Source organism: Euleptes europaea, chromosome 9 (genome assembly GCF_029931775.1).
Source record: "Euleptes europaea isolate rEulEur1 chromosome 9, rEulEur1.hap1, whole genome shotgun sequence".
In the NCBI taxonomy this organism is placed as follows: Eukaryota; Metazoa; Chordata; class Lepidosauria; order Squamata; family Sphaerodactylidae; genus Euleptes; species Euleptes europaea.
Genome location: NC_079320.1, coordinates 65,704,302 through 65,727,237, shown reverse-complemented (window position 1 = coordinate 65,727,237; position 22,936 = coordinate 65,704,302). Strand labels below are relative to the sequence as shown.

At 45.0% G+C, this 22,936-nt stretch overlaps 2 protein-coding genes across 2 annotated transcripts in view; one reads left to right on the top strand and one right to left on the bottom strand.

Moving 5' to 3' along the window:
- The window catches only part of PPAT (phosphoribosyl pyrophosphate amidotransferase), a 60,743-nt gene extending 55,021 nt beyond the window's left edge, over positions 1 to 5,722 (bottom strand). Inside the window, exon 1 of the mRNA XM_056855452.1 lies at positions 5,601 to 5,722. Within this exon, the coding sequence (XP_056711430.1) occupies positions 5,601 to 5,722 (122 nt within the window). The remainder of the gene's footprint in view (positions 1 to 5,600) is intronic.
- Positions 5,723 to 6,816: 1,094 nt separating this feature from the next.
- PAICS (phosphoribosylaminoimidazole carboxylase and phosphoribosylaminoimidazolesuccinocarboxamide synthase) lies at positions 6,817 to 22,936 on the top strand. The gene is made up of 9 exons (XM_056855449.1): positions 6,817 to 6,840; positions 12,511 to 12,708; positions 15,346 to 15,524; positions 18,376 to 18,555; positions 18,650 to 18,763; positions 20,495 to 20,578; positions 20,669 to 20,849; positions 21,052 to 21,210; positions 22,705 to 22,936. The coding sequence occupies exons 1-9, from the start codon at positions 6,822 to 6,824 to the stop codon at positions 22,869 to 22,871; spliced, it is 1,281 nt and encodes a 426-aa protein (XP_056711427.1). The 5' UTR covers positions 6,817 to 6,821; the 3' UTR covers positions 22,872 to 22,936.

Here is a 22,936-nt window from a genome sequence, read left to right as displayed (position 1 = left end):
TTTCTGAAGGAACAACTCCAACGGAATAAAACATGACTGGAAGGCTTCTTTCCTAGTAATCATTGCCTAAGACTGTGATCCTATGCTTACTGACTTTGAACTCAATGGGACTTACAGTACTTTCCGGTAAGTGTAGACAGGATCAGGCTACAATCTTATGCACTGGGCAGTAATCCCCATCAGATTTACTGGGACTTGCTTCTGAGTAAACATCAAGCTGCTAGAATGACTCCAAGAAATATATTTAAAAGTATCTATAACCAGATACAAGAGGACACCTTGTATAAGCAGTCTGCGGGCACATTCCCCATTTGTTCCAATGGGTCTCAGACAAGTGTTTAGATTTTAAAGGCAAGGCAATGTACAACCAGGCCTCATCTTTAGAAGAAGAATTGCTTTTTATATGCTGACTTTCTCTACCACTTAAGGGAGAATCAAACTAGCTTACAATCACCTTCCCTTCCCCTCCCCACAACAGGCACTCTGTGAGGTAGATGGAGCTGAGAGAGCCCTGATTAGCCCAAGGTCATCCAGCTGGCTTCATGTGGAGGAGTGGGGAATCAAACCCGGTTCTCCAGATCAGACTCCACCGCTCCAAACCACCACTCTTAACCACAACACCACGCTGGCTCACAGGTCATCTTTTATATAGAAATGTTGATATTACACAAAGAGGAAACTATGTAAAACATATCTAATGTGATCTTACTATACAATCCAGTTAAGCCCTTTGCACTGCTTAAATATGCTACTTATTATGCTTCCTTTTATAACTATGATCTCTCCTAGCCTGATTTGTGCCCACTACCAGGGTTTAAGATCTTAAAACTGGTTGGCTGGATTGTGCCCTTACCCCCATCACTTTATACCGCATACACTATAAAATGTATAATTCAGACAGGCACCAAGGCAGATCATGGTTATAAGAGACAACACAATAATAAAATGACACGTGAGTATGAGGTTTACTAATCCTTGCTTCCGCTCTTTCTCTGAGATGACTTTTTAAAAAAAGTCTATGTGCTCTGAAGTATTCTGGCAATTTTAAAGGCCGTGGTTATATATTTAATATTAATACTTGTCTCTTAGATCATTGTATGCATGTGTTTTGGTGGGTTGGTGCACAGGACGTACATGAGTCATGTGGCTCTTTTACTTAACGGTAATTGCAAGTGTGGCTTTTCACGAATCACTGATCGAGTACCACTGCTCCAGGGCCTAATGAAAAGTATCTAAACCACAAGTGTGATCCAGTATTAAAGTTGTTTGTGGCCATACAAGATCCAAAAAAGGTTGGCATGTTAGCTTTTAAGAAATCTCGGTGTGGAGCCCCATGCTAAGATCTGTAAAACCTAACCCTGCTATTTCGCACATGAAGTTCACAAGGAGAAAGGAGCACTAGCATCATCCTGTTCATAATGAAATTCAATGCACAAATTGTTTCATCGCCTTTACAAAAGGCAAAGATAATATCTAATCATGTGAGCCACTGTGGTCTTATTGAGAGCGAAGTGATGCTGAATTAAGGGGGGGACGACAAATTAGGTAGATGAACAGTGCAGTGTTGGAGAACATAGAGTAAGCCAGTGTGGCAGAGTGGTTAGAGCGCCAGACTAGTATCCGGGTTACCCAGCTTCCAGTCCCCTCTCGTGCCATGGCAGCTCAGCTCACTGGGTGGTGACCTAGGGCCAGTCACACTCTCTTAGCCTAGCCCACCTCAAAGGGTTGTTGGGAGGGCACAGTGGAGGAAAGGAGAATGATGTACACCAGTGTAAGAGAGCCAGTGTGGTGTAGTGGTTAAGAGCAGTGGTTTGGAGCGGTGGAGTCTGATCAGGAGAACCAGGTTTGATTCCCCACTACTCCACATGAGCGGCAGAGGCTAATCTGGTGAAATGGATTTATTTCCCTGCTCCTACACAAGAAGCCAGCTGGGTGACCTTGGGCAAGTCACACACTCTCAGCCTCACCCACCTCACAAGGTGTTTGTTGTGGGGAGGGGAAGGTGATTGTAAGCTGGTTTGATTCTCCCTTAAGTGGCAGAGAAAGTTGGCATATAAAAGCCAACTCTTCTTCTTCTAAGCCACTTTGGGGGCCCCACTGGCGAGAAAGGCAAGGTATAAATGAAGCAAATAATAGAAAGCACCCTTGATTAAAGCAATTATACAGAAAGCCAGAACTGACACTAGACACACAGCCAAATCCTCATCATGTTACCTCTAAAGCCCCAGGGAATGTCATAGACATTCCTGGGTCAGCAAATTCAACTAGGGTTGGCCTATTAGTGCTGAGTAGTGTGAATACCTGATTATTGCATTGGATGTCTCATTGTTTAAGGTACGCAAATAGTGTGGCTATTGTCATCCAGATGCACCTGCACAATTGACATACCATCTGCATTAAACAGACAATTGTAGGGGTGGAGGTAGAAGTTAAGGATTAACATGAGTAAAGAAAATGGGAGGGGAGGAAGAGGTTAGGCAGATGCAGATGCAAGCTAGAATAGACCTACCATTAAGGCAGGTGCAAGCTAGAGTAACCTACCATTAAGGCTCACAAAAAAAGTATATTGTTTTAACTTTTTGCAAAATAAATAAAATGGGATAAGCCACCTTGCCTTAAGAATCCAAATGTCTTAAACTATCTAAAAGGGTCTTTGCTAGAGAAGTTAACAAGAAACGTGTGCTACTGATCTATGCATCTGTATTTCAAAAGTAGTTCCACTGAGGTTAATAGTGTTTACTCCCAAGTATCTATGCACAGAGGTGCAGCGTTCAGATGCTTATAGTTCTTAAGTCAGACAACAGGAAGTACTTTTTTGTCCCAAGATTTTAGTGTTGCTGGTCTGGGACCTGAGCAGCTTTCTCTTTCACCCCTAATCTGCTTACTCCTGTTTAGGTGAGCAAAGATCTGAAGGAGGATCACCTTGCAAGCGGTGAGGTTGTGGGTGATCAGCACTCAGATTCAGAACACAAACTCACTCACATGCAATGAAGGAGAGTTGGTTTTTATATGCCGACTTTCTCTACCACATAAGGGAGACTCAAACCAGCTTACAATCACCTTCCCTTCCCCACAACAGACACCCTGTGAGGTAGGTGGGACTGAGAGAGCTCGAAGAGAATTGTGACTGGCTCAAGGTCACCCAGCTGGCTTCGTGTGTTGGAGTGGGGAAACCAACCGAGTTCACCAGATTAGCCTCCGCTGCTCATGTGGAGGAGTGGGGAATCAAACCCAGTTCTCCAGATCAGAGTTCACTGCTCCAAACCACTGCTCTTAATCACTACACCACACTGGCTTTAAGATGGAAAGCTATATAAAATATAGAAATTGGAGTGAGCAAAGAGGAATCCAATAGCACATTAAAGGTTGAGTGCTCAAAGCAGGCCCATTTCATTTCATGAGATTTACTCCTAGGAAATCTGATTGTAGCCTGACAAAATTTATTCCAGCATAAACTTTTGTGAGTCAGTTAACTTGGTATGCCAATAAAGGTATTGAAATTGAGTCAGTTAACTTTACCAGATGCATAGGAGTAGAGATCCATTATAACCTTGCTTTCATATTCCAACAGAAGGGGGGGGAGACAGGTTTAAGGAGATCGGTTTGCTCAGAGTGAGGGAGGGTTGCCCTTAACTGTTTTTTGATAGACAAAGTAGAATAAACAGAAATCCAGTGCAAGATAAGCAGCCACAGTAAGCAGTTACAGAAAGATATGCCAGGCATTAGCATGCACACTGAGGGAGGAATACAAGCTCTCTGTTAAGACTGCTGTGAATATAAAACCATCAACCCAATAAATGCACACCATCACAAGAAGTAACATATTTGATGAAGTGAGCTCTGATGCATGAAAGCTTATAAGAGAACACATTCCTTAGTCTTAAGGGGTCACTAGACTCCAGTTAGGTTTCGCTGCTTCAAGCTAACACGGCTACCTATTCTGGAGCACAGGCCAATGCAAATGGCCTGCTGGACTGCAGTCCAGAGCACGGAAGCTGTTCTCACAACACAGTTCCACTGATGAGATGGGCAGGTATGGGATGAGGACCCTCCTGCCCTTTGCTTTTCCTCTTTCCGGCACAGCTGAAAGGACAGGTGCAACGCACCGGCCGCTTGAAGCAAAGCAGTCATGTCACTGCCTGAACTAACTGCTCCCCACCTTGGCACAGTCAATATTCTTAAACTGAAATACAGTGTACGAGAAACTCCCCATCTTTGCAACTGTGGCATAAACTATGCATGAAGGGCCTTTCTGCATATTGCACCAAACTGCAAGGGTGTATACAAAGGTGGGAAATGGGAGTAATCAAACACATACACCCACAGGATACATCCCGTGAAAAGCCACAATTGGCAGTGGAGTGTAAAACCATGGGACTTTAAAATGTATTCCAGCACAACTGCATGGTGTAGTGGTTAAGAGCAGTGGACTCTAAACTGGAGAACAGGGTTTGGTTCCCTACTCCTCCACATGAGCAGCAAACTCTAATCTGGTGAAACCAGGTTGGTTTCCCCACTCCTCCACATGAAGCCAGCTAGGTGACCTTGGGCTAGTCACAACTCTCTCTCAGCCCCACCTACCTCACAGGGTGTCTGTTGTGGGGAGAGGAAGGGAAGGTGATTGTAAGCCAGTTTGATTCTCCCTTAAGTGGTAGAGAAAGTCGGCATATAAAAACCAGCTCTAATTCGCAATAGTGTAAAATAGAATGAATTCTGTCAGTTGCCAAAGTGCCACAGGACTTTTACTCTGCTGCAGACCTACCTGTCTGCCCTCCTGGAATTCACAGTGGAGGCTCAGAGTGCTGTATGTTGTCTTCATTGACAACAGGTACATAGAAAAGAGCAAGAGTTCCAGTAGCACCTTAATGACTAACAAAATTGCTGGCAGGGTATGAGCTTTCGTGAGCCACAGCTCACTTCTTCAGATACCAGTACGTAGTTCTTCCCCCAGAGGCGAAACAGCTCCTCACCACTTTCCCCAACAACACAGAGGCATTTGCTAGCCTTCTAGGGAACTAAAATTGTTCCAGATGCTTCACTGGACCCTAGGATTTGTGGCAGCGGATAAGATCACACAACACTGAACAGGGCAGTCATAAGACTAGATAGACCACTGAGATCTGATATCAGCAGTATTAAACACACAAACTTTGTCTGGGCTTTGGCCATTGTAACATTTGCCCAGTGAGTAGTATCCATACCTCCCCCCCCCCAGTTAAGAACTAATTAATTGTACCGATATTAATGAAGTAAACAAACTTTCGCACTTTAATCTGCAACCTACCGAATATCACCTAGAGGCCGTCGGCAAAAGTGCTTTCAGCCCCCCCAGCCCTGTTAACACGAACTTAGCCAAAAGTTCCCCGTTAGTCCAGTAAGATTTATTTCCACGCCCAGGGACTGATCTTGACATTTCTTCCCAGCGGAGACCTATCCTGCACACACTTACTCGGAAGTAAATCCACGCTCCCTCCGATTCAAAGAGCCTTGCCTTCCCAAAGTCGGCGCGTAAGAGGCGGGGACCTTAAAGGCTTGCTCCTTCCCGGGGCGCAGTTAAAGCCCCCCCCCCCGTTCCTCACCGCCCACCCCACCCCCTTTACCTGTGCTGCAAGCCCACCAGCCCCAGCGTGATCACATGGGGCACGTCCAGTTCGGAGGGCCACAGGCCGGCGGCGATGCACCCGAACACGCCGCACTCCTCCCCGATGCCCTCCAGCTCCATGCTGCTCCGAGCAAAACACGTGTCGCTGCTGCTACTGTTGTCGCCGCCTGGGTCTGCGGGGCAGGAGGAGGCGGCCTGGAGCAGCGGGGGCGGCGGCGCGAGCTCCTCTGCTCCCGCCCACTCCCCTCGCCTTCCTTATTTACATGCACGGGGCCCGGGGGGGGGGGGAGGTCGAGAGCCGCTTGCAAAACTCCCCGGGCTGGTCGAGCGGTCGGCGCAGGGCTCGGGAGCGAACCGGGCGAGGGGAGACGCCTGGCCTCGGGCAGGCACACTTCGTATCCCCTAAAGGAAACTTAAGTCAATTCTCCAGCGGGGACTCTCCTCCTTCACTTCCCCCCCCCCACCCCCACGCTTCGGGGGTCGCTGTTCGGCCCGTCCCACCTTCCCAGAGTTGAGAGAAGCGAGTGGCGCGCTTCCTCGATCGTTTGCAAGTGGGTGGTCTTTATTTTGTATTTTTTGCTGTTTCGCGCAGTCAAATCCAGCTGCACAAGTGGATTATTTTGGGATCTGCGAAAGCGCCCGTAGTGAGTCGGAGAGGGAGGTGGGAGGTTTCGCGCGGCCGGCGAGGGAAGGTGAGCCCCCCCCCCCGCTCCGTCGGTGGAGCGGAGAAGCTGGTTTTTGCGCGGGGGCGGCGGCGCTCGCGGTGCGCTTTGCGCGAACGCCAAGCGGGGCAGGGGAAAGGGCCGTCGCGCGCCGAGAGCCTTGCTGGAGGACCCCGAGGCTGCTGGCGAGCGAGGGAGGGAGGGAGGAGGCTTTCTCCCGGAGGAGGGGGAGCCGAGTCCAGCCAATTCCCCGCGAGGGTGGCGCCGGAGACCCGGGAGGAAGCTCGCGATCCAGGGCGTCGATGCAAGCTGGAAGCAGATTGGAGCAAACGGAGTTTTGTTTACAAAGGGAGGGGGGGAAAGCAAAGAAGGCGGGAAACAGCTGCTCCGGAGGCGCGACCCCCGAGCGAGGCCGTGGCCATTGGGCGGCTCCGCAGAGCCCCTCCCGCCCCCTTCTTACGCAGCCCCGGCGCGGCTCGGCAGCGACCAGTGGCCCTTGCGGACTCGCGCCTAACTTTCCTCTTTGTGCTTTCCAGGTGCCCCGGGCCGCCGCCGCGATGCCGCCCATCCCTTCAGGTGAGTGGCGCCGCATCCGAGCTGGCGCGCCTGCCTCGGGGGGGGGGGGTTAGGGCAGGATCCGCGCGCCAGTAGGCCGATGTGGCGGAGCCCGAAGAGGGGCGAGGGGGCCGGCTGGGTTTACGTAACGAGGCGGGGAAAGTTACCGCTTAATAATCTAGCAGGCAGAAGGCCAGGTAAACGCACCTTCTATTCCCAGCGATGTATTAAGAGTTTGCAAATGTTGCAAACAAACATCGCTTTAAAAGGGTTTTTGGATACCACGGCTTCTAAATGGTTGGAAGACGTCTCCACAGCCAAAGGGGCCCAACAGTCTGGGTTACCGCACTTTGTATTCCCAGCGATGTATTAAGAGTTTGCAAATGTTGTAAAAAAACATCGCTTTAAAAGGGTTTTTGGATACCACGGCTTCTAAATGGTTGGAAGACATCTTCACAGCTAAAGGGGCCAAACAGTCTGGGTTACCGCAATTTGTATTCCCAGCAATGTACTACGAGTTTGCAAATGTTGTAAAAAAACATCGCTTTAAAAGGGTTTTTGGATACCACGGCTTCTAAATGGTTGGAAGACGTCTTCACAGCCAAAGGGGCCAAACAGTCTGGGTTACCGCACTTTGTATTCCCAGCGATGTATTAAGAGTTTGAAAATGTTGCAAAAAAAACATCGCTTTAAAAGGGGTTTTGAATACCACGGCTTATAAATGGTTGGAAGTCGTCTTCACAGCTAAAGGGGCCAAACAAAGTGCGAACAGTATTTTTTATAACATTTTCAAACTCTTAATACATCGCTGGGAATACAAGTGCGGTAATCCCTGTCTCTTAGTGTCCCGGAATTATGTGTGTGTGAAGTGCCCTCAATTCGCAGCCGATTTATGCGAACCCAGTGGTTTTCAAGGCAAGGGACTAACAGAGGGGGTTTGCCAGTGCCTTCCTCTGCACAACAACAGTGGCATTCCGTGGTGGTCTCCCATCCAATTACTGACCAGGACTGTTGTGCTCCTATACAAGTGTTTGGAAATAATCCCCCTTCGCCTAGTGCACTCTGAGGCCTGATTTAAATGAAAGGCAGGTAACAAAAAAACCCCACGGAGTGACTTTGTATGAGTTGAGTGACTTGCTGCAACCTTTGTAAAAAAAATACGTGTTCTTAAATTTGCATGCCAGAGATTGAAGCCCTTGTGGAGATTATGCCGCTGTGCTGTCTGAGCACCCCGGGTTACTTTGCACAGTTTGCTCAGGCTTCATTTGCTCAGGCATGGGGGATGAGGTGGTAGAAGGCCGAGGTGGGGCGGCAGGGAGTCCGCTTAGAAGAAGCCAGAATTCCCAAATGGAACTCTCCCCTCTCCTGCACTCGAAAATGGGGTCCTGTCTGAGATCAGGTGACGCAACATCTTTGCCTCGCTGGCATAAGAACATAAAAAAGCCATGCTGGATCAGACCAGGGCCCATCAAGTCCAGCAGTCTGTTCACACAGTGGCCAACTAGGTTCCTCTAGGAAGCCAACAAACAAGACGACTGCAGCAGCACCATCCTGCCTGTGTTCCAAAGCACCTAATATAACAGGCATGGAGAGAATGGGTATGCATCATGACTGGTATCCATTTTTACTAGTAGCCATGAATACCCCTTTCCTCCATGAACATGTCCACTCCCCTCTTAAAGCCTTCCCAGTTGGCAGCCGTCACCACATCCTGGGGCAGGGAGTTCCACAATTTAACTATGCGTTGCGTGAAGAAATACTTTTATCAGTTTTGAATCTCTCTTCCCTCCAGCTTCAGCAGATGACCCCGAGTTCTAGTATTATGAGAGAGGGAGAAAAGGCTTCTCCCTGTCCACTCTCTCCAAAGCATGTATCTTGTTTGAATTGGGTCTGAGGAGCACCCTGATTTTTTGGGCCTGCGCCGCTTCATTCATGCTGCAGGGTGTGCATTCGGGGGAGGGGATGAAAGTTTTCCAAGAAGCAGGCTTCTCTGTTGCCTGCAGTGATTGCTTGTCAGATTTCAGTTTTCCTAGTTCTTAATGGGAGCTCCATTGATAACAAGGGGTGTGTGATCCTGTGAAGAGGTTTTTTGTTTTTTTTAATGGAGTGCCACATACAATGAAACATTTCTTCATCCATGCTGGTTTCAGTGTGAGTATTTATTATTTCCATTCGTTACCCCGCTCTTCCCGGCCAAAGCCAGGCTCAGAGCGGCTTACAGAATATAAAAGTCATATTAATCAATAAAAGCATTAAAACATTTTAAAACAGCCCTATAAAATCATAATCATTATACTAATTTACCTAGGCGCCTCTAACATACGAGTCACAATACAACAACCCAGCTAGGCGAGCAGATGGAAGGCACCAGATAGAATAAAAGGTGTTAACTGCGAGGGGAAGGTTAGGGAGGCCAGTCTTTATATATAGGAACCGTAGCTGGCCTCAACCATAAGCCTGGCGGAATAGCTCTGTTTTACAGGCCCTGGAAATTCTGTGAAGAAACTTACATAAAGAAAAAAGCATATGCGGATCAATGTCCCGTACATCATGTACTGATGAAGTTTCATACAGTTATAACTTGCTGTTATATTCAGTGAATAGACAGGTATCCAGATGTCTTGTGGCGATCTAATCTACATGCTGTTGGCACAGTTCCCTGGTCTCTGATTCCACAGGGGTAGCTGCAATTTTTTTTTTTTTTTTTTTTTGCTGCAGCAAAAATTAATAAGGAGTCCTGTAGCACCTTCAAGGCTAGCAAAACTTTATATTCCAGCAGAAGCTTTTGTGGTGTCTAGAGCCCACTTCTTCAGTTGCTGTAAGTGAATCCTTGGTATGCATTTTTTTATGTAAGAGGGTTTTTTTGGTGGGTGGGGGCTTAGGTTTCTAATCAAGCAAAGAAGAAGAGTTGGTTTTTATATGCCGACTTTCTCTATCACTTAAGGGAGATTTAAACCAGTTTACAATCACCTTCCCCTCCCCACAACAGACACCCTGTGTGGTTAGGTGGGGCTGAGAGAGCTCTAACAGAGCTGTGACTTGCCCAGGGTCACCCAGCTGGCTTCGTGTGTAGGAGTGGGGAAACAAATCCAGTTCACCAGATTAGCCTCCCTCCACCGCTCATGTGGAGGAGTGGGGAATCAAACCCAGTTCTCCAGATCAAGAGTCCACCGCTCCAAACCACCATTCTTAACCACTACACCACGCTAGAGACCATTCACTAGTTACTGCCAAGCAAATTAACACCTTTCCTGGATGTAATGGCTGTGATTTTCCACCCATTACAGGTATTCAGTAGCTTGGCTTCACTAGTGAATAATCTTTGTAGCTTTCTTGATTAGACTTCAATTATATGTAATAAAATTTATTCTGCTTCCTGTATTTCATAGCCCCTTGAACCTGTGGACACTGTTGTGTATGTGTGTTCATACTTCCTACACTAAAGGAACATGTACTGAGGATCCACTTGTAGCCCTGAAGAAGTTGGCTCTGGTCGATGAAAGATTATTCTGCAATAGAATTTGTGTTACTATTTTTAATGTGTCACTGTATTGCCTTTTCTTTTTCATTCTTTTTGCTACAGCAAACTAACACAGCCATCTCTCTGGAATGGCTACAGACATGTCTGCAGCTACTCCAGTCATGCATGTATTCTTGTCAGGGAGTCATTATTGGCTGTGCTTCTGCATAATGTATGAACTGACAGTTGAGAACAGATTCATTAAGATGTAAAAATGAAGTTTGGTGAATGTAGGAAAAATGCAGAAACATGACAGAATGAAGCGAATGTAGTTTGAAGTGTGACATTAGGTAGTTGAATCAGAACACGTTTCAAAATTCTAATAGATAGTAGATTTATTGCATTTCTAAAGAAAATCTAAGTTATTTAGTTTTCATTTTTAATTGGAGACACTGCTAGTTATTTAGAAATTATGTTCAAGATAAAAGCAAAGTAGAAATAACAAACCTGAAGGACATGATCCATCAAAAACTCTCTGTGCACAGTTCCAGGAGGCTAACTGTGTTGGTCTGCTGTGGAAGAGTTAGATTCAAGTCCTGTGGCAACTTAGAAACCAACAAGATTTGTAGGATAGAAGCTTTCAAGAAAGCTCTCTTCTTCAGATACCATAAAGACTGTTTCCGCACCCTCACAAGCACATGAACATACATCCAGATTAACATGGGGAATTAGTATTTGATTGAATTATAATTCAGGATTACAAAAGCTGAAGATATTAAGGTGAGTCATGTAATGGGCAGGAGTTTGGGGAACAATGGGAAGCTTTGAGTCGGAGGTTCTGGACTGTCACAGGGCGCTTAATGTCCAAATTGTATCAATGGTCAGTGACTGCATCTCATGGAAAAGACAATACAGGGAGAGGCATCTTTGTTGCCTGGCCTGGCTTAATTGCTGTTGGCACACCTTGATTTCTCCCAGAGAGGCTTCTTTTGAAGCACTGCTGTGGTCTTTGTCCCAGGATCCTCTGCTGTGCTCACCGCTGCATGGTTCCCTGTTAACATAAGAAAGGCCATGCTGGATCAGACCATGGCCCATCAAGTCCAGCAGTCTGTTCACACAGTGGCCAACCAGGTGCCTCTAGGAAGCCACAAACAAGACGACTGCAGCAGCACCATCCTGCCTGTGTTCCACAGCACCTAATATAATAGGCATGCTCCTCTGATACTAGAGAGTTAGACACAAAACATGGCAGTTGCTCCCCATGTTTGGCATGTTCCTCTTGGGAATTGCTCACGGTGTTACTCTGGCAGTACATCCATTCAGGCTGGGAGGCAGGGTGTGCAGATGAAAGGGGGGGCTGGCAACAAGACCACTATCTTGTTCGTCTCTAAGGTGCTACTGGACTTGAATCTAGGGCTCTGTGCCCGGACTCTTAGTTGCCGGCTGACAGACAGCACTGTGTGTGGCATATACAGCATTGCTGTGTTGCACAACTTGTATGCCACTTGTACTGGAACTGTGAGTAAATTTTTCAGGCTGAATAACTAAGATGTTGGATCCAATACCTCTTTGTAGTTATGTGGATGCTTAACTATTCATTTTTAATGATTCTAAGAGCAGTTTATGTGCGAAACAAAAGTACTGGGTTTTACTTCCCCACAGCTTCTGTAGCATGCAAAGTGAGAGGGAATCCCAGCAGAGAAGTCCATGAACCCCAGAGTTTCATGGGATAAGAGCCTGAAGTCCTACTTCAAATGCCACAAGAGAAGCGGGAGGTGGAGATATGTGTTTTGCTTGTCTTTTTGGCTTGCTGACAACATATGGAGCAAAGTCCTGTGCAAAGACTTACAATGCTCTACACCAGCGGTTCTCAAACTTTTTGAGTCATGGAGCACTTTTCAGGAGAGAAATTTGTCATGGAGCACTAATTTTAACCTAGCACCTATATAATAAACCAAATGACAGTAGTATTTTTCTTTCCAATCTCGTCGCGGAGCACTAGATGTTTCGCGGAGCACCAAGTGCTCTGTGGAGCACAGTTTGGGAATCACCGCTCAACACAGTTTCAAAGTTTTGCTCACTTTTATTGCTAACTACCATAATGAATTCTGAAGTTTTCCTTACAGTTAATATGCACATTATTTATTTAGGTTATTAAGTGTCCACCGCAACTGTGCTTAAAATGGTATTTCAGAATCTAGTAACTTAAACTAACTTTTGTTCTGCCTTAGAGCTAAAGATGGGGAAAAAAATAAATGAGGGCAAAACAAAAGAGGTTTATGAATTGCCAAGTCTCCCAGGATGTGTTCTAATGCAATCAAAAGACCAAATAACAGCTGGGAATGCAGCAAGAAAAGATCTCATGGAAGGGAAGGCTGCTATCTCGAATGCGACAACAAGCAGCGTGTTCCAGTTGCTTCAGGAGTCTGGTAAGTTGTGAAAACTTGGAGTTGGACTGGGAAGCATAACCATTTGTTGGAAAGCTATTTACAGCAGTAAAGATACAATGTAGAATTTTCAAGCTTCCATGATGTACACAAACCATATTGGCAATGGGAAAGTAACGTAGAGGTTACTTTACCCTTTAAGTTTTGGAAAGGTTGCTAACATACACTTCATATAACAAGACATAAGTAATTTTCTCTTTACCATTGAAAGGCGTTCTCAAGACTTCCACACTTTCTGAGAGAAGATACAAAGATGATTTAACATTTCAAAAAGTTGGTGATTCCTCAAAAACTGATCACATTTTAATTCTTGTGATCTCTACTACCACTGATCTCACTGTGCTTCGAGTCAAATGACTTGCAAGGAATCTTTAAACTGTTGGCTGCTGCTTGTGTGGTCCTGCCTACTCTCCCATTTTCACATCCCACTTCTATCTATCTATCACTTGCGGACCCAGGCCAATAGGGGTCCCGAGGCCCGTCTGCCCCTACCCGAAAAAAATGGGACCCCCACCCCTGGGGGCCCCTCCCTGCTCCTAAACATTCCCGGGATAACAGATACGACGCAACACATGTTTGGAATAAAATGCCACAACATTTATTGATTACAGTATTAATCACAGCATTAGGCATTGGCAAGTATGGAGGCAGAATCCTGACATCAGGTGACCCGTTGCCAGCTGATGTATCCTGTGCCCAGCCCATGCTGGGCACAGCCTGAGAAGGCAGATCCCGGACCCACTTGGACGGCAGCCACTGTGTGGTCCACTGCCACTTGGGAGGAGGCAGGCCGCCCTGACTGCCCCACCGGGCAAGTCAGCCCACTGACCTCCCCTCCCAAAACCCCTTATTGGGATCCCCAGCCTGGGAAAAGGGGGCTCGCAGGCCGGCTTTTCCCCAAACAGGATTCTGGCCCCATGCCCAAAACCGCCAGCCCCTGACAGTTGTGACAGATAAACCACAGCAAAACAACCCTTAATCATCAATGCATAACAATGAACAATTCGAGAACAGTCCGTGTTCACCTAGAACAACAGCAACCACCTAACCCAACCTGCATCCAAGTTATTACAATACAGACATCAACAACAACCTAGCCAAAGCCATGAAAAAGGGGGAGGGCGGGTGGGACAAAGCCAGCCGGGAACAGGGCCGGCCACGAGCGGCACCTCCCTTTAAATACCTGGCCAGCGGACCAGACTGGAAACCTCTGGTCCGTTAGTGCCGGCCAGGATGAGGCACGAGAGACCGGGGCCACGATTGGCCCATTCAAAAAAGGGGGTGGGCGGGCCGCCCCATGCCGCCGACCGCCTGCCCGCCAGAAAGGGATGCACCCCCCCTCCGCCGCCGGGAGCTGGGAAGGGAGCGCGAAGGGAGCTGCTTGTTAAAGCTACAGGATATTTGAATATTTTTCAGTTACCTGGGTCGTCACCTGGAATCAACATTTGGATCCAAACAACTTTAGTGGACATCAAGTGCTAGTATTAACTTGCATAGAAGGCTAAAACCCTCTTAGCCACAAGCCACTGATTGTGATGACGAACGAGAGAATGTTGCATAGAGAAGAGAAATATGAAACTTCAGATATTTAATCTAGACTGTTAAGCCCTACTTTGGGACGAAAAGCAGCTCAAACACGGTTCTCCTTTGCTCCATTTTACCCTCAAGCAGTGCTGTGAAGTAGATCAGGCTGAGAGTGTGGCTGCCCCAGTGCTTCCATGTCAGAGTGGGAGGTTCAAGCCTGAATCTCCCAGATCCTAGTCTGACCCTCTTAACTGGTAATGATTCTTAAACTGCTTTGGCCAGTTGCTGGGTTCTAAGTCCCTGCCCCCCATTGTCCTGAACCCTTTCCTGAAAGATGTGGAAACCTGTGCTGGTTATTGACAACTCCCAAGGGGAGAATATCTTTTTATACGTTTCCTTTCTAGTCATGTGAAACCCAAGTTCTCACATCTTGGTTTACAAATGCTTCCTTATCTGGTAGTTTCTGCACTTGGCATGCAATGTTGCCGTTGGCCTGTGAATATTGATAACCCTGAAATGAATGGATACCTTGGTGTGTAGACTTTGCCCCACAGCGGATGTTCTCGTTCAAGATTACCATAGTGTAAAACTCCCATCCCTTTGGTACATTGGCTATTTTCAGTAGTATCTTCTTACAGTTAATTGGAGTCTGCTTTGGGATGTGACTGTGGAGATTGTATAAAGTTAATGAACTTGTTCTCATTATCTCTGTACCCCTTGTGCTTTTCAGTTTGTTCAGGCACAAATTGCCTTTGTCAAGCTTTCGAAACTCTTCTCTGGTGGAAGCACAGGTGATCTTTTGTTCAAACTTAGAGTGCTGCATTGCTCTTCTGTGTGTGTAAAGTGCCATCAAGTCGCAACCTACTTATGGCGACCCCTTTTTGGGGTTTTCATGGCAAGAGACTAACAGAGGTGGTTTGCTAGTGCCTTCCTCTGCACAGCAACCCTGGTATTCATTGGTGGTCTCCCATCCAAATACTAACCAGGGCTGACCCTGCTTAGCTTCTGAGATCTGACGAGATCAGGCTAGCCTGGGCCATCCAGGTCAGGGCGCATTGCTCTTCTACAACTGAATTATAACATGTTGCTTTTCAGGGATCAAAACTGCTTTTGTGAGAAAGCACAGCAATACAGCATTCATAGCTGCTCACTGTGACATGATTCCAATTGAATGGGTTTGCAGAAGAATTGCGACAGGTTCTTTCCTGAAGAGAAATCCTGGTGTCAAGGAAGGCTACCGATTTTACCCACCTAAAATTGAGATGTTTTATAAGGTATGTAAAAGTAGGCGAGACTTGGCTATCGTGGTTGACCATGTGATAATATTGAGCAAGGCAGTCTGTCTGACACAATGGAGATAATTCACAGTGGGTAGCCGTGTTAGTCTGTTTGCAGTAGTCAAAAAGGGCAAGAGTCCAGTAGCACCTTAAAGACTAACAAAAATATTTTCTGGTAGGGTATGAGCTTTCGTGAGCCACAGCTCACTTCTTCAGATACAGCTAGAATGTGAATCCATCGCTCTTTAAATAGAGGAACAGTATGTAAATGTGAATAGCAGGCTTGATGGGATTAGGTGTGATATGCAGAAGAGTCTGTGATGTCCAGGGGAGAGATGGGTGTGGAGAAATCAGCATTGGTAATGGGCCATGAATGCAAGGTCTTTATTCAGCCCAGGTAAATGCATTGACTTTAGTTTGAATATCAACTGTAATTCAGCAGTTCTTACAAAGGAATTTTAAAGGGAGATTGGAAAGAGAAACTGCTGAATTACAGTTGATATTCAAACTAAAGTCAATGCATTTACCTGGGCTGAATAAAGACCTTGCATTCATGGCCCATTACCAATGCTGATTTCTCCACACCCATCTCTCCCCTGGACATCACAGACTCTTCTGCATATCACACCTAATCCCATCAAGCCTACTATTCACATTTACATACTGTTCCTCTATTTAAAGACCGATGGATTCACATTCTAGCTGTATCTGAAGAAGTGAGCTGTTGCTCACGAAAGCTCATACCCTACCAGAAAATATTTTTGTTAGTCTTTAAGGTGCTACTGGACTCTTGCCCTTTTTGATTGACACAATGGAGATTAGTATCTTTTTAGGGACAGCCAAAGGTTAATTCTTGCACACTAGAAATATGGTAACACTAAATTCCCAAGATAAACCTCCCAAAGGGACAGTGTATTTAACAAGAAGCGTCTGTTTGGCTGAAGAAAAAAGGAGCATGACAGTGTTAATACTGTGTCTCTTTGTATTGATGTCAAAATCAGAACTCAGAAAACTGAATCTGACACTGGCTTTTATAGTTAGCTAGGCATACAGCCTTTTGATTAAAAGTTAGGATTTGGTTTAAGTAAACTTGCTGACTCTTCAAATATTTAGAAGAAAATTGAATTTTGCAGTCAGGATTTTTAATAGCCTGACCAGCTATGAAAGCATTTGAGATTCTTCCCTAAGTTACTGGAAGTACTAATGAAGTAAGAGTCCCAAATGCGAGGTCAAGCCAGTTATGGTGGGAAAAGATTTGTTTTGGAGGAACAATGCAAATTACTATACCCAATGGTTACTCTGCTGTTGAGCAGTAAAGAGATCCTTGTTACTTTTTTCTTAGACACTGTTACATGGATCCCTTCTGTTCAGCTGTGGCATTTGGATATTCCGTTTTTGAGGCATTTGATGTACTATCAAAATGTGAAGTGATGCTTCTACAGAAGATTTTATTTAAACGTCTATCTCCCCTCTGACTTTCTTCAAAGATGACTAACAAAATGCCAAGCAGCCAGAAATTACATTAAAATTGCAGGACATAACAGGGTAAAGAATTGGCTGACTTGATGACAGCCTTACAGATGACAGCATAACATTAAAAAAAACCAGCTAAGCCCTCTGAAATAGATTGGCTTCATGCGCCTTCCTATTCTAGAAAACTGGTAAGCAGAAGAGGGAGTGTGTCCCTCTTTGAAGGCACAGTGAAGAAGAGTTGGTTTTTATATGCCGAGTTTCTCTGCCACTTAAGGAAGAATCAAACTAGTTTACAATCACCTTCCCTTTCCCTCCCCACATCAGACATTTTGTGAGGTAGGTGGAGCTGAGAGAGCTTTAAGAGAGCTGTGACTAGCCCAAGGTCACCCAGCTGGCTTCATGTGGAGGAGTGGGGAAACACACCTGGTTCTCCAGATTAGCATCTGCCACTCATGTAGAGGAGTGGGGATTCAAACCCGGTCCTCCAGATCAGAGTCCACTGCTCTTAACCACTACACCACACTGGCTCATAGACCAGAGGAGTGCAGCTACCACACAGCGATGCAACTAGCATACAAGACAGCGCAGTCTTGCAGGTAGTCAAAGTCGTGAAGGACTTCAGATAAGAACCAGCACATTAAATTGAACCTGAATGGAAAGAGGCAGCCCACTGAGCTGTTTCAGAACAAGTGTTGTGTGTTCAAAATTCCTTCCCAAAAATAAGACAGTGAAGGATGTGGCAGCCAAATTGAGGCTTCCGAGTTGCCTTTAAGGGCAGTCTGATGCAGGGCACATTACAGTAGTCCAGTGTAGCAGTTACAGTAGCACGCATCGTCTTGAGAAACTAAATTAGGTGTTCTGTTTTTTATATTTGTACACATCTTGGTCCCAGTGCAACTAAAAATAACTAACTGAAAAATGCATGGATCTTAACAATCGGTCTTGGAGGTTTATGTGAACATTTTAAAAAATATTATTGGGTTTTTAAGCACACAGTTATAATAAGAGTAAAGACCTTGTTAATTGGGGAATATTTTCTGCAAATACTGGGTTGGATCCAGACAACTTTTTCAATCAATCTCACCTGATTCTCCTCCCTACTACAGCCCCTATCCCACTTGGCTTTTTGTCCATGCTGATCTCATGACCCCCAGTATAACTTTGGTGGTGAAAAGGGCCCCTTCCCTCCCTTTTTGAGCAGAGGAAATGTTGGCCGGATCCAACACACTCCTTCAGAAGCTTCCACTCTTCTAATTTAATGGAGCCATCTGGCAAGTCTGTTTTTTTTTAATCTGTGTTCTTGGGCTCCTTTCACTTGGTGCCTGGTTAAAAATGTAAATTCATCCTAATGAAATTCTTGCTGCCTGTTTACTAGGATGATGCAGCAAATGACCCACAGTGGTCTGAGGAGCAACTCATTGAAGCTAAGTTCCAGTTTGCTGGCCTCAAGATTGGACAAACCGAAGTCGATATCATGGCCCACTCAACCCAAGCTATTTTTGAAATACTAGAAAAAGCCTGGCAGCCTCAGAATTGCACTCTGGTAGACATGAAGGTATTGCGGAAAAGATCTTTCAAAACAGGCATATTTTAAAATCAATAATGAAATTGCTTCGGCTAACGTCTCATTATTTTGGTGGCTTTTTAAGGTTGAGTTTGGTGTTAATGTAACTACAAAAGAAATTGTCCTTGCTGACGTCATTGATAACGATTCTTGGAGATTGTGGCCATCTGGAGACAGAAAGCAGCAGAAAGACAAACAGGTACATCTGTGCTATCTGTCGGGCTTTTCAAATGCTAAACTTAAATCAGTGTTGCAAAAAAACTTCTCAGAAGGTTAGTTGCCTATACTTTGAACCCCACCCTATTGAGCTTGCTCCTTTCACCACACTGCATTGCAGAGAGGGTTTCCCCCCACTCCTTGCAACTTCAGATTGGACATGACACCTCCCCGTGTTAAGGAAACACGATGTACAAGATCCTATTCAAACCACATTGGCTCTGGAATAGAGCCCCCCCCCCAGTGTGCTTCGATGGTGCAGCCCTGTGTTAAAGCAGGGTTGGATAGCTTGTTTGGTACCAAAGCTGTTCAAAACTGATTCCAGTGCTGCGATGAACGAAGACACTTAAGGCACTCGGGCACACGGAAGTGCCTTAACCTGAGTCAGACATCACCTACTACCTGATCCCTGTCACTGAGGATGCCAGGGACTGAATGCTGGGGCCTTTCTGCATTCAAAGCAGATCCTGTATCCTTGAGCCATAAGCACAATGGTCATGTTCCCCAATTACTAGGGTTAAATTCCCAGAACACTTATCCTGTGTTCATTCAGCTGAACTGGATATTTTTATTTCAAATGTTTAGATTTTAGATTATCCTTGTTTTTAAATTAGTACTTTAAAAAATATAGAGGAGCATGTATGTTTAGAAATACTGTTATGGTCCTTTAATATCTTAAGAGGCAAACTGTAAAAGTAATAAAATAATGGTATATGGGGAATCCCTAACTCCTCATCTCTGCCTTGATTCCTGTTAAGGACACTTAGCTGGAGTTCTGGAAGCTTTCTTGCTGTTCTCTGTGTCACCGGTCTTTATAGACTATAAAGGATAGAGCCTTTTATTTTTTTCTATAGATACTTCTTTAGACAATTGATATTCTTCAGATCTTTCAATCCTGTTTTTGTTCTCAGATCTGTTGATTCTCTGTTAGTCTCTGGTATGTCTTATGAATTATCCTTTTCATTCAGACTTTGATATGACAGTGTCCTTGCAATTCTGTAGTGACAACCTGTAGGAAACACATTTGCTGCACCTTTTGTCCTGTGGTACTTAGCTACTAGCCTCTTTGCCGTTCCCACATTTCTTGGGAATTGTGAGGTTATTTACAGTTGATACCCTAGAAGGCATATAGAACAAGTGGATATTCCATGTTCTTCCATCTGCAAATGGTTTATCTACATTCCCTGTATGGGTGAGAACCTTGTAGCTGAATGCCAAGGAAAACTTGAGGGAAACTTTAAAACTCTAACTTAGACCCATGAGTAAACTGTGTTGCTGTTTTTGAGTGACACCCATTAGTTGGTGCAGATCAGATGAAAAAAATTATGCTTTTCAGTGAAATACAAGCATACCTTGGAGATATCATGAGTTTGGTTCCAGACCACCACAATAAAGCGAATATTGCAATAAAGCAAGTCACACAAAGTGTTTTGGTTTCCCGGTGCATATAAAAGTTAAGTTTGTACTAGCATTATGTCTAAAACAATGTTCTGTAATAATGAAAAAGTTTGAAATATTGCAAGAATTACCAAAAAGTGACAGAAACACAAAGTGAGCACGTGCTGTTGGGGAAATGGTGCCGATAGACTTGCTCGAAAACACAACGAAGTGCAATAAAATGAGGTATGCCTGTACGATGATTGCTTCTTCATGTTGAAACAAGTGACTTTGCGTACTGTTTTTTGCAGTATTTGGTTTTCTGTGTGCTTTTCAGTCTTACCGTGATCTCAAAGAAGTGACCCCTGAAGCATTGCTGATGGTGAAGAGAAACTTTGAATGGGTGGCAGAAAGAGTTGAGGTATTGGTGACATTCTTCATGAAACTTAAGAACTCTCTTGGTTCTATTTCAAGTACTTCTAAATTGCCCTCTGACTTTCCTTTCTGTTAGCTGTTGCTGAAACCACAGACCCAAGGCAGAGTGGCTGTGCTCATGGGATCACCGTCAGATCTTGGTCACTGTGAAAAAATAAAAAAGGCGTGTGGAAACTATGGCATTCCTTGTGAATTAAGGGTGACGTCTGCCCATAAAGGGCCAGATGAGACACTGAGAATCAAGGCTGAATATGAAGGTAAATAGCCAGATTGTTTAAAATCTAGACATGCAAAGATTTATATAAAACCATTGGTTAAAGAAACCCAGAATATCCTCCTGTGTACTTCAAGCTGCTACAAAATATTGAATGGGGGGGGGAATCAATATATAATTTCTGAGTTTTTTTTCCCTTCAGCATAACGTGACATTGAAACTCTGTTGTGTCTATGTATTATTAGGTGATGGTATTCCTACAGTATTTGTAGCAGTGGCTGGTAGAAGCAATGGACTGGGGCCTGTGATGTCTGGCAACACCGCCTATCCAGTTGTCAACTGCCCTCCACTCTCGGCGGAGTGGGGTGCTCAGGATGTATGGTCATCTCTAAGGCTTCCCAGTGGTAAGCTGTTTTTTTAACACCTTTAGAGCAAATTATCACTTCAAATCACAGTTATGCAACCCACAAATGGTGAGAATTGCTCACCCCGTTTTAAAGAGCAGTTAACTCTCCCTGGTTCTGATGGCAATAGAGTCCATTCATCATAAGTGGGGGACTTGTGACAGAGGAAAAGGATGTCTGGGTAGGTCAGAACCTGGCACCTAAATTTGCCTGTTGGGATGGGGAGCCCTTAAAACTGGAACACATCCTAAGAGGCAGGATCAGAGGAGCATGCCTATTATATTTCTTTGGAACATAGGCAGGACAATGCTGCTGCTATTGTCTTGTTTGTAGGCTTCCTAGAGGCACCTGGTTGGCCACTGTGTGAACAGTCTGCTGGATTTGATGGGCCTTGGTCCGATCCAGCATGGCCTTTCTTACGTTCTTATGTAAGTTCAGGAGCGATTGTTTTCTCCCTGTTCTGCAAACTTAAGGGAAGTTTGGGTATTCTAAAATGTGATAGCTTAAAAAGGGGAGAATGAAAAAACAGCTGTACCCATTGCAATGAGAATGTAACAGTTGAGACTGCCTGAAAAGTTACCTGATACTGCCTGAAAGTGTAAGATATTTGCTGCTGTAGTTAGAGCCATCCTGGAATATGAAAACTGAGCTTTTCAGGATCTGTGATCTTCATTGGCTTCTGCCAGGTGCAGCAAACATGTGCCTTCAAATTAAATTAAATTAAAACAAATGTATTTTACTTCCTTTATGTTAGACTGAGAGATGATGCACTGACCTCTAGTGGCTGGACATTTTCTGGAAACCCACCATAACCTTTGGCATAGTTCTTTAATCCTCATTCCCAGTTGTACTCAAGGTTTAAGTACATGTAAACGACTTTTGCCCCTTTTTTATTGAAATATTTATACCCTGCCTTTCCCTCATGGTGGCTTACAGTTCCAGAGTTAAGCACATGCAAATATGCTATAGCCCCGTTTAAAGCCCTCTCCAAGAAAGCATCTGCAGTTTAAAGCCCTCTAAAATAAAATGGCCTTCCCATTACACACCAGGTAGGAGCCACTATAGAAATGAAATAGGAGTCTGCATAGATAGTAAGTTGGTGGGGGGAGAAAAACTAGAAGGAACCTTTAGGGGTTACCGCACTTTGTATTCCCAGCAATGTATTAAGAGTTTGAAAATGTTATAAAAAACATCGCTTTAAAAGGGTTTTTGGATACCATGGCTTATAAATGGTTGGAAGACGTTTTCACAGCCAAAGTGCGAACAGTATTTTTTATAACGTTTTCAAACTCTTAATACATCGGTGGGAATACAAGTGCGGTAACCCCCTTTGTCTTTCTGCCTGCTTGCTATGGTTTCTACCACTGTTTTCCAGATAGTCCTTGCCTCCAGAAAATTGACAATCTGCACAGGCTGCAGGGTCACTGGTGGTGCTGTGTTATATAATGATTGCTCAAGGCACTAAGAAGGGCTGAACTCTTTTTTTCTAAACAGGTCTTGGCTGTTCTACTGTTCTTTCCCCTGAAGGTGCCGCACAATTTGCTGCACAGATTTTGGGGTTGACTAACCACTTCGTATGGGCCAAGCTGCGAGCAAGTATGTTGAATGTGTGGATCTCCCTAAAGCAGGCTGACAAAAAGATGAGAGAATGTACCTCCTAGACAGCTTCTTTTAATACAATCCCTGTATTGGCCACCTGGCACTTATATGCCATTGTATTCAAATT